The following is a 10,889-nucleotide window of genomic DNA, read 5'->3' on the forward strand; positions in this document are numbered from 1 at the left end:
AGCTTTTATTTTCAAGTGAGAAATGAGTTAAAGCCACAATTTTTGTGGCAAGTGCAGAAAAACTCTCTTTGCACAATTTTGTTCAAAAATCACCCTCCTAAACTGCAAAGTTTACTGAGTTTGGTAGAAGTACACCTGGTATATGTACTTGATATATGTACTTGATATGTATTTAAAGGTAATTAAACATCAGGCAAGCCTGAAGATTTACTTCTCAGGCAAAAAGATTTACGTCTTTTACCTCTGGCAAAAAGGGGAGTGCATTCATTGCTCTTTATCGCACCTTGCTTTTTTCTCGTGGTTATGAAACCAAAGGATAATGAAAACCCAGAATTTCCCAGGCTGATTACATGATTTCATAGGAATAGCAGGGATAGAATTTTACACTTCCTGTCCAGTCCTTGTAAACTTACTGACACAAATCTCTATTTTTGGGTCTGGCTACATGAGATTTTTAAAACTGAACCTGTATTGCAGTGGCTGCAGCGAAGAAAGCCAGTACACCAAATACAGCGAGCATAATCTGCTGTGCTACCCAAAACCCATCTTGGGGAAGGGGTTTTCAGCACCCTGGCAATTTTTGCTATAAACGAGCCTTATTTTTATAACAGAAACATCTGGTTTGGATATTACTGTGGAATGCCCTACATCCTGCCCTGCCACAGGGATGACAGCATGGCCTATTTGCCAGCCTGGGTGGCCTCTGTTTCTAGGTAACAATGGGTGGGACTCCTTCCCAAGTTAATTTATGGTACCTGGGTAAAGCACCTTCTCCAGAGCTGTCTCCAGGTAAGTCATGGACTGTTGAAGGATCGTGTGACAGCCACCTTCAGCTGTCAGTGGCACAGTGGCACAGTGGCAAAGCACGAATCTCCCTTCAGTGACTTGAGGAAAACCCTGGTAAGGACAAAGCAGTTACACTTCTGACACATGGTGTCAGTTCCAAGTAAAATCTCCTTGCACAAAACCAATGCCATTGTTGCATCTGCATATTAGCTAGGAACAGCATTTTTCCTGGGTCAGCATCCCTTAAATTATCTCCAGTCAAAGCAGGCCAGCTCTCACGTGCTTTTAGCAACATGCATGTGACACAAGAGCCAGGAAAATCTAGGGATCCAACTTAAAATTGGCCTTTTTTTATCAGAGCCCTTGGGCAACTGACAGTCACAAGGAATTCACATCAGATGCCTTCCTCAAGACTAAATCTAGTAAAGAATGTTTACATACCAGGGTCTGTTGGTTGTGAGTTTGCACACAAGATCTTCTGTGAAAGTTACTGATAAAGTTGGTCAAACCCAGAGCATGACAACAGTTTATGTGTCAGTTTATCCATCATCTTTACAACTCAGTTGCTGTCATGATTGTTTAAGAGAAGCAAGTAAAGCAGACTGGATAGCACTCCATACTCACTCCACATAAATCCTGTCCTTTGCAATAGAGGGAACAGAGCAAGCTTTTCATCCAAGAGCCCCTGCTTTAAATCAGTGTGAGCAAACTGAGGCACACCTAGAGACCCCATCCCCGGTTTCTCCATGCCTCATTCAACCACCCTCCAAGCCAGTGTTTACCTAAGAGCTGTTTATCCCTTTACACCTCTGCACAGGGGCTGTGTCCCGACTGTGGCACAGTGTTACGGCTTGGCTGTGTTCCCACAGGAGTGCTGCTGGTGCCTCTGCACCTGACCCAAGTGTCGTGCAGCTCTGGTGTGTTGCAGGGTTTTTCTATCCATGTGTTGCTGAACAATCAGCCTTTGTGTTGTGATGTATGTCTGTGACCAGCCTTTGTGCAGCTTGGTGTGCACCAGTGCCAAAACTCATTGCAAAAATCTGCCTCCTTCTTGCTCGCTTCAAGATGTCGGGGAGATGGAGCCAGCCAGGCTCAGCACCCTCAGACAAGCTTGAGAGGGGTGGCAGTGTAGCTCTGCCTGCTTGGGGATTAGGAAAAAGGGCTTGTTTTCCCCCACACCATATAGGAAACAGGGTACATGTGAGCCAGGCAGTTTTTTCCTCTGTGGTTTGCAGCCTCAGGCCCTGGCCTTCTGCTAGGTCTGCACTGAGAAGCAGGGGGATTTCAAATGACAAAATCCAGTCATACTTTTAAAATTCTTGTTTTAGCAATAAATGAACTTAGAGAACTGAAATGCAAAAGAAAAAAAAAAAAAAACAACAAGTACGTAATTCAGCTGGAGAGGATAAGAGCTGGTGAAAATGTGACAGAATATGGGGGAAACTGCTCACGAGGTGCTTGTGCTTTTACTGAGGTAAAATAAAACTCTGGTTAAACAGGCAAACAAACAAACAGCCCTCACCAGCTTAGAAGGGATGAAATTGGAATATGAGAAGCCATGACTTTGGAAAGAAAGGAGGCCCTGAGCAGAAGTTTCTCATGGCTCTTCCTGCCAAATTTTTGGTGGGAATCATTTTACCTGAGGGGAGCCCTGTTGGTGAGCGGCTCTGGACAGCCAGCCCTCAGCAACACCAAGGAAAACCCTAAAAAGCACAGCAGGGCTCACTGCCCACCCCTCCTGCTGTGTTTTCTGGCCAACACCTGTGTGTCAGTCAGGGTTAAGGAAGGGCAGCTGGGCTGGAGGTAGCCAGACAGGAGTCCAGAGCTGAGGAGGTGCAGGAGGATGCACGTCTCAGCCTGAAGCCTGCTGAGAAAAGGTGAGTAAAGCTGTATTTTTAATGCGGGGTGGGTTGTTTTTTTTTTTCCTCTCTTCGTGGGGCACATTGGCAGCATGCAGCTGGATTGGAGGTTTAAGGGGTAAAACATCCCTGTTTGTTGGAAGGTGGGAGCATCAGGTGTCTGGTTTCTGAAAGGAGGGAAGCTTGCTGGCCTGTGGGGATGGGAGAGTGCCCACACCATGGGCGTCTCAATATGGCAGGACTTGCCCTCATTCCTCAGCTCCTGCCCACAGCCCAGACAGGACAGGTACAGAGTCTGTACCCACCTGACCCCAAGGATATCCAACCCCATCAACATCCAGTCATGTGCCCAGACCTCCATCACACCCTGGAAAAGGGGAATGATGTGTTGATGGCTTCCTGTGTGCTGCCCCAGAACAGTTATGAGATAAGGCATCACAAGGTTCAAGGCTGACTTTCTAAAGTAAGTGGTAAAGTGCCCTTTGGTTTGTAAATGTTGGAACTGGGGCTGAGGGAGGTGAGGGCACAAGGGAGGAACAGGGTAGAGGAACCTCTCACCAGAGCTGGCTGGTGTCAGCCTCCTCATTTTGTACACCGTTTGTTGATGGTTAATTTTGTATGTGCATTGTTTGGAAGAAATTGTCAGGCAACATTTTGCTTGTAAATTCCATGGGAAGCGACACCACTGGCTTCTCTTGCCCCACCTAGAGCTGCCCCTCAGCTTCCATAGCATCCAGTTCCTGCATGCACAGTGTCCTCTGACTGTGCTTTGAGGCTGTGATAATCAGTGCCACATGCAGGCTCGTGTAGCCACTTGGATGGCCTATTTCTGTCGAGTGAAGTTAATGTGAACTGCTCAGGGAGAGGTTATTTTCTGTGAAGACAAAGCTGCTGGTCTGTCTTAGCCATCACTGCTCTTCTAAGTTGTGCATGAGATTTTAATTCCTGTCCAATCTATTGCTTCCAAAGTCATCTTTTTTTACAACTGGTTATTTGTTCTCATCTTCTAAGGTATGAGGTGAAAGCACCTATCACTTAGTCCGTGTTGATAATATCATTTAGGTTAGAAAAGACCCTTAAGGCCAAGTGCAACTGTGAGCCTAACACCATTAAATCCACCGCTGTGCCCCCGAGTGCCACATCTCCACCTTTTCTAAGTACCTGCAGGCATGGTGACTCCACCACTTCTCTGGGCAGCCTGCTCCATGGAAGAAAATTTCTCCTCACACCCAACTAAGTGTCCATGTTGTAAGACACAGCCGCAGTGCTCTTTTGTAGGGGGGGTTGAGGTCCCATTTCTCTCGCCTTGATTGAATTAAAGAACTAAAATGGTGACTGCACACTGTGCAGGATTTAAATTCAAAAAAGAAAGAAAACTTGCAACCTTAGGCCATGTTGTGGTGCTTTCTGCTCCTCCCAACAGCAAGCAGGGCTCAAGCTTCTCCCTGAAATCTTGACATGAGTTCCTTGTGTTCAGGAGAGCACACTTGGCAGGGATAAGCGTCACTTTCCCATTCACAGTGACCCTTTCCTCTGCAGCAGGCCGTGAGTTCTGGCTTTCCTGATGGCTTTAGCAGGAGACAAAGCCTTGTCACCACTCCAGGAGCCAGCCAGGGGCCTGTGAATTTACTAGTGTCATTTAGAGGAACAGAATTATTTATAGCTCCTGGGCATGGGAGAAAAGACTCAGGCAGCAGGAAATGCTGGCAAAGGGATGCTTCCTTCCTACCCTTTCTCCTGAGTGGTAACTGCCAGCACTAAAAAGCAGGATAAAGCTAATTAATTCTTGTGGGAAGTGCAGGAGGGGGGTGGCCCCCGGGAACGGGCTGTTTGTACCCTGAGCACCGCAGTCAGGAACACTTGTGGCTAACCTACTTGGCAATCAGGACTGCCAGCTTAAGGGCCAAAAAAAATGGGATTAGCTTTATTCTTGTCAGTTCTGAGACACACAGACCTCACCTGAGCAGAGCAGCCTGGAACGGAGACACAGACAGGGCTGTAAGCTCTCCTGTGCTCCTGCTACATCAGGGCCTTGTACTTTTTTAGTGTCACACACCTGATTGAACTTACCTTCAGCCAGGTTACGTGACAGAGGGAGGAACAAGACAAAAAGTGTTCTCTTCCCCAACTCCCCCACCCATATACCCTGCAAAACACAAAAATCCTAAGTCTTACTTGGTAAGGCAAAGCATCGGCAAGACTTGTCTTCAGCTTCCCCTAATAAACGCACCCAAGTCTCTAAACACTGAGCCTCCTGTCCCATAAATGATGCAGTAGATGGAGGACAGGAATGAATCTCTCCATTGTCCATGGCCCTGCCCTGCAGTGCAGCCGGGCTCCTGTCATCTCCCCTGGGGATGCGCAGCTCCCAGCAGCTGCTACAGTGCAGGACAGTCATCAGTGCTGCTGACACGAAGGCAGCCTGTCAGCCTCCCCGTAAAATGCCTGGGATGGCTGAAATACCACACAGAGGGGTATTGCCCTGCCCAAGCAGGTGGCCCAGCTGCTCAGCTGTTCAAGGAGCAGCTGTGCCTAGATTCGCCAACACAGATCACATTCCAGCACTGGAGCAGCATTTGGCTAAGAAGGCCTCACCTGCACAGGCTGTTACTGACTGAGCCGTGCTGGGTAGCACAGTCACACAGCCACAGAGGCAAATATGTCCAGGCTCGCAGTTCCACACAGCATGCAGGACTTCCTTTCCATCGGGTCCTCAAATGTTGCAGCAGTCCCAGCTCCAGCCCTGTCTTGGGTCAGCATGACCAGCAGGCTGCGGGGAAAGAGCAGGAGCAGACACACTCCAAGGCATTGCATGAGCACAGAGGTTGTAAGCAGAAGCAATCCTTTATTAAGCTTTTTCCCTTCTTTGTCTGCCTAACTGCAGTTAGGTGTGCTCAGTGCACTCAGGATTAAATGCCCCGGTAACTCTGTTGGATACAGCCCTTTAGCAGGGAAGTGTTCCAGACACTGACCCACAGGCTGCCACAGGGTTTGTCACCCATACCTGACCTGTCACAGTACTTGATCCACTGTCTCTGGCAGTGTCAACACCTCACGAGCACCAGAGACAGCCTGGATTCTCTCAGGTCAGTCCTAGGCTTTCTGTTAGGGTTCACCTTTCATTCCACATCTTTTCCCCAGCAGGCACAGGTAGCCCAGCCTGCCCACTCTTCTCTCCTCCCCAGGTACACCAGTGCCAGCCTGCAATGCATGCAACTGCTGAGCACTGCAAAGCTCTAGGCAAGAGCACAAGCCATGCTGTGTGTCCCCTGTCAGTCCCCCACCCCCAGCAGGGAGCAGCATTCCATGGACAGCGATGGCACAATGAACACACACTTGTTCCTGGCTGGGACCAGCCCTGCACTCCAGAAACCAGACAGGGGCCACTCAGTGTAGCCAGCAGGGTGAATGCAGCAACTACTAAGGCAGCTTCACTCACAGTCAGTCAGGCTTTGCCTGGCTTGTGTCTAGCTCAGTACCAGCTGCAAGGCTGCAGTGTAAGGAGGAAACTGGCTGCATACACATCCCCTCCCTGCCCACCCCACCCACAGCAGCAAGCAGATTAGAGCAGGAAACAGCAGAGGAAGCAGCCATTGCAAGTTTTGGTTTATTTCACTACACAGGGAGCAGAAAACAAAACAAACCAAGCTATAGCTGTTAGCTGAACTTAATGGCTTTGACTTTGAAGTCACCCTCCACAGCCAGGTATTCAATTTTCTCCATGCCCAGCCGATTTGGGAACTTGAACTCTGCCTCGGGCAGCTTCACCGTTGCCTCAGTTTCATCGAAGAAGATGCATATCTGTAGAGAGCCATGAGAGGGGGAGGAAGGAATGGAGGCTGACACATCACACCTCCCAGGCTTTGCTCACTCCCCGCTACCTCCAGTCTGGGTGCAGGACAGGCAAGGTGGTTGTTGCTGCCACCAAGGCCACGCTCAGCAGCTCAGCCTCCTCCCTGCCCAGCAGAGGCATAGAAGGGAGGAAGCTTCTGCAGCTGTGGGATGAGACAGACCCAGTCTGAGTCTCACCTCAGTGCTGTTACTGCTCTGAGGTGCATGGCTTCCAACAGGAGCCCAGAGTGGGGCACTCAGCACACGTGAGCTGCTGGGCATTGACTCGGGCAGCACAGCTCTAGACACTTCCTTGCTTCAGCTGCTAGACCCTTCCCCTGTGGCTCATTCCCCTTTCAAGGCTTACTCCCTTCTGCATCACAGAGGCACAGGGCAGCATTAAAAACCTGTGCCCTTAGCCCCTCAGTGCCAGGGCCTTGTACACACCCCCGGGGCCTCACCTCAACCTTGTCACCATGCTGGAAGGGAAAGTCAGCCTTCCTGTCCTCCTCCCCCCACACGCCATCCTCCTTGGAATTGCACACGATAGTGTTGACGTCCCCATGACAGTCAAAGCGAGGGTTGAAATGCAGCATGAGGGTGTTGCTGTCCTTCCCAACATTCACAGCAAACCTGGAGAAACAGAGCCAGTGCAGAGGGAGTGCCAGTGCAGCAGCTCCAGCTACCAGTGCTGACAAGCTGAACACAGTAGGAGCTCTGGCTTCCCCCTCCAGTGCCTCATCAATCCAATGATCACTTTCACTCACCCTTTGGCATCAGACTGGATCTTCCCTTTGACCTTGATGCACTCACCAGGCTCAACATCCAGCTGAGTAACAACCAGTCCCTGCAGGGCCAAACCACAGGAGTTAATCTATTCCAAGGCAAGGCTTCCAATCCTGCTTTGGCCAGGACACAAAGCACCTCTGGCAGCCCCCAAACATGGGGTTTGTGCTGGAGGAAGAGTTGAGTCAGGCCACCTGCCTGTCCCAGCAGCCACGGAGATCTCCCACTCCCCTAAGCAGCATCTTAAGGTGACAAGAAGGTGTGCTGGGTTGGCCCTGGCTGAATGCCAGGTACCCACCAAAGCCACTCTGTCACAACTGGATGGGGGAAGAAAATACAACAAAAAGTTCATGAATTGAAAAAAAAGACAGGGAGAGGTCACTCACTGATTACTGTCACAGGCAAAAGAAAGTCAGCTTGGGGAAATCAATTTAATTTGTTACCAACTAAAATCAGAGCAGGATAATGAGAAGTAAAATAGGCCTTAAAAATGCCTTCCCTCCCTCCTTCCTGGGCTCTACCTCTTAGCCTTCTGTGACAGAGGGAGGCAAGGAAGGAGGGATGCAGTCAGTTCATCACAGGGTGTTTCTGCCACTGCTGGAGGAGAGGAGCTTTCCCCCGCAGTCCTCCCCTCCAGTGTGAGTCCTCCATGTGAGCTACAGCTCTTCGCCAACTGCTCCAACACGGGGCCCTTTCCACGGGGTCACAGCCTTCTTCAGGCATCCATCCCCCTGCTCCAGCACAGAATCCTCTCCGGGCTGCAAGTGGATTCCTGCCTGCCTGTTGACATCCGTGGGCTGCAGAGGGACAGTTGGCCTTGGGTGTTATCGCAGAGGCATTCCTGCCACCACCAGCACTCTGTCTGTCCTGGGGCCTGCTGGCCTTGGCCCTGCCCGACATGGGGGAAGATTCTGGCAGCTTCTCACAGAAGCCACCTTGGTAGCCCCCCCGCCCCCCCCCAGTTACCATACGTGGCCACAGAAGCCCAGTGCAGGAGGTGATTCCCCAGCTGCCACAGGAGCAGCGTACTGAGCTACTTAACCGTGTGCCTGGTCAAGGTAGGGAGGCAGACTGCAAATTAGTTTGCTTGGCACTGTCCCCCAGCCCCCTCAGGCTGTCCTTTCCCTCCTGCCTGCTCCCTGCTCTGCTCACACACAGCCTACTGAGGTCAGGGTTCCTCGAGTCACTAAACCGCTTATCCCCCCAGCGCTAACTCTGCCTCCTGCCTCTGGAACGCAGCCGCTGCGCCCGGGGGTGTGGGGAAGAGGTCTTTCGAGGAAAGAAAAGCTTGGGGGGCAGAGGTAGGTTGGAATACACTGTCAGCCTGCTTTCCTCTCCTCTTGCATTGAGTTAACCCACTCCTGCACCAAAAAGGCATTTTTCCAGAAGAAAAATACACCCATTAAGGGGAAAAAAATTATGAAGAGTCTGGAAGCCGTAGAGTTGCAAATGGACCCAAACCTTTAGAGTACTTGAGAATATAAACATTCCTCGGCTTCCCCACTTAGATAACGCGCTAGAGAAGAGGAGAAGAAAGGCGGCTGCTCAGCCCTAACTATTCCTCCCACAGCCATACAACAGCCTTGCATTCCCTCTCGGCTAATCCTCCACCTCGGTCACCACGCCCAAACCCCGGCGGCAGCCCGGCGCTGCCTGGCACAGCACCCCGGCTCGCAGGCGGCACTCACTTTCTCCATGCTGCAAACACCAGCCCCAGCAGGCAGAGCAGCCCTGAGCCCTTCTCCCAGCCCGGAGTGACGCAGCTCGGGCAGCTGAGCTCGGCCGGGCAGGAATATCACATGATCGGGGGAGAGCCGGCCAGGGGATTGATCAATCGCAGCTCTTGGGGCCGGAGCTTCCCAGCCATTCACAGGAACGGGAGACGATAGCCGGAGACCTCTGGTGATACCGGTCTTTGCCGGCAGTTTGTGGATGATTTTAAGAACTAATGGTTGTTTGCTTCTGCAGGATCCTAAAAATCCTTGCTGTAAGCTCTCCTGGCAGCCACGCGGCGTCTGCTGGCTCCGATCCCAGGAGCTGGAGCGCTGCTCTGTGCTGGAAGCGAGGTGGCTGCTTTTTGTCTAAAATCAGGGCTGGGAGTCCTCGCGTTGCTGCTGCAAAGTGGATCCGGCTGGATGTGCTCTCCTAGCCCAGCCTGGAGCCTGCAAGGAGCCTGGACTGGCGGGAGGTCCTGGGGACAGATCCTCGCTGCTTGCACTTAAATGAAAACCATGGCCTTGGTACAGCCCGTGTCAGCACTTCGGCAGTGCCTAAAAGGTTAAGGTTGGTGGCGTGGGGCTCTAAGTGGATGTGAGAATTCAGGCCGCGGCTTTTGAAATGTAGCACCATCTCGCTGGTTCCGTTCCAGCCTTGCAAAAGGCTCCGGAGGGAAAAGAGAAATGCTTTGTTAGGGGAGAAAGAGGCCGGGCAGGGCTGTGTGCAGCCGGGAGGACGGGGGAGGAGGCCGCTATCCCACAGAGTGCCCAGCGCCTGCCATTCCCCTCTCCTGTGGCCGCAGGAAGCCGCGAGCATGACCGCCTCCAGGGGCTGTGCAGGGCAAGGGGAAGGGATGTGCCGCGCTTGGTGGGGCCGTGTCACTGCATCGCCTCGGACCTTTGCACGGCCTTCAGCAGCGCCCTCAGGCCGCCGTGCCTCAGTTTCCCTGAAGCGACGCTAACGACAGGCAGCTTCCCAGTGCTGCCTGTAAACCCGCAGTGAGAGCTGCTGTCTAAGCGCAGTGTGCTCCTTGCAGGCTGAGCTGTGACCAGCGTGCGAGGTGCCTCACAACACAGGGCAGGGATTCGTGGCTGGGTGGTGCTGGGAAACGTGCTGCCCGCAGGAGGCTGCTTGAACTTCATTAGAGCTGTTACAGGAACAGCATCCTGATTCCCGATGCCATCCTTTGCCCCAAAGAGCCCCCCAGATATCCCACACGCCCGTTTCAGAACATTCCTGTGGCATTTCAGCAAAGCCGAGCTGCGTTTGGACTAAAAAGTCACAAGCTCGGATTGCAGCCCTGTGACTGGGGAGCATAAAAGAGGACAAAATGCTGAAAGAGCCGTAGGGAAAATCCTGCACGTGGTCTCACCTCCAGCTCAGGTCCCCGGCCACCCTGTGCACGCACAAGAGTCATTCAGGAGTTAACCATGGGAGCAGAGTCCATGCAGGTAGCAAATGCCACTGAGAACAACCCCCCTCCACGGAGAGTTTGGAGAAATCCCAACTAATTCCGCCTTAAGTTAACCCCATTCTCCAGTGGTGCTAGCCAGGATCACGTGTTAGAGACAGGCTTTAGGTGCCTGGGTTACTATGCAGTTGTTCTCTGGCTGCTGGCACGTGTGCAGGATTGAGCAAAATCTGTTTGGTCGGTTGGGTTTGTGTATTTGTTTTCCTTTCAGCTCTGTGAAATCCCTGGAGACTTCTCTCCTCCGTTCAGTGCTGGGCCCTCTGACTCCCAGAATACATGTTTCATGTGAGCTGCTCTTCTGGCGTGAAGTTTCCTTCTCTGACCCTTCAGACAGTGACTTACCTTTCTAATAACAGATGGAGACTGTGCTGTTTGTTTTCCTTGAGTGTTCTGCATTGGCAGCCCGGTTGGTTTAGCAGCAAAGCCTTTGGTCTTTCAAT

General features: G+C 51.7%; 1 protein-coding gene across 2 annotated transcripts; it reads right to left on the bottom strand.

Moving 5' to 3' along the window:
* Positions 1–6,234: 6,234 nt before the first annotated feature.
* On the bottom strand, positions 6,235–8,996 carry LOC136360777 (16 kDa beta-galactoside-binding lectin). Of its 2 annotated transcripts, none has more exons than XM_066318337.1 (4): positions 8,951–8,996; positions 7,244–7,323; positions 6,938–7,109; positions 6,235–6,446 (listed from the first exon to the last, which is right to left on the bottom strand). In XM_066318337.1, exons 1-4 carry the CDS (start codon positions 8,957–8,959, stop codon positions 6,303–6,305), a joined length of 405 nt encoding a protein of 134 aa, XP_066174434.1. In that variant the 5' UTR covers positions 8,960–8,996; the 3' UTR covers positions 6,235–6,302. The 2 variants fall into 2 exon arrangements, with proteins under 2 accessions (XP_066174434.1, XP_066174432.1); XM_066318335.1 differs by lacking the exon at positions 8,951–8,996 and adding an exon at positions 8,724–8,765.
* Between the last annotated feature and the right edge of the window lie 1,893 nt (positions 8,997–10,889).

Source organism: Sylvia atricapilla, chromosome 4 (genome assembly GCF_009819655.1).
Source record: "Sylvia atricapilla isolate bSylAtr1 chromosome 4, bSylAtr1.pri, whole genome shotgun sequence".
Classification (NCBI taxonomy): domain Eukaryota; kingdom Metazoa; phylum Chordata; class Aves; order Passeriformes; family Sylviidae; genus Sylvia; species Sylvia atricapilla.

Coding starts and splice junctions, on each gene's coding strand:
- LOC136360777 (XM_066318335.1), bottom strand. CDS start 8,750: ATGTTTATATTCTCAAGTACTCTAAAG. Junction 7,324..8,723: donor TATTCTCAAGTACTCTAAAG/GTTTGGGTCCAT, acceptor TTGGCCCTGCAG/GGACTGGTTGTTACTCAGCT. Junction 7,110..7,243: donor ATCCAGTCTGATGCCAAAGG/GTGAGTGAAAGT, acceptor CTGTTTCTCCAG/GTTTGCTGTGAATGTTGGGA.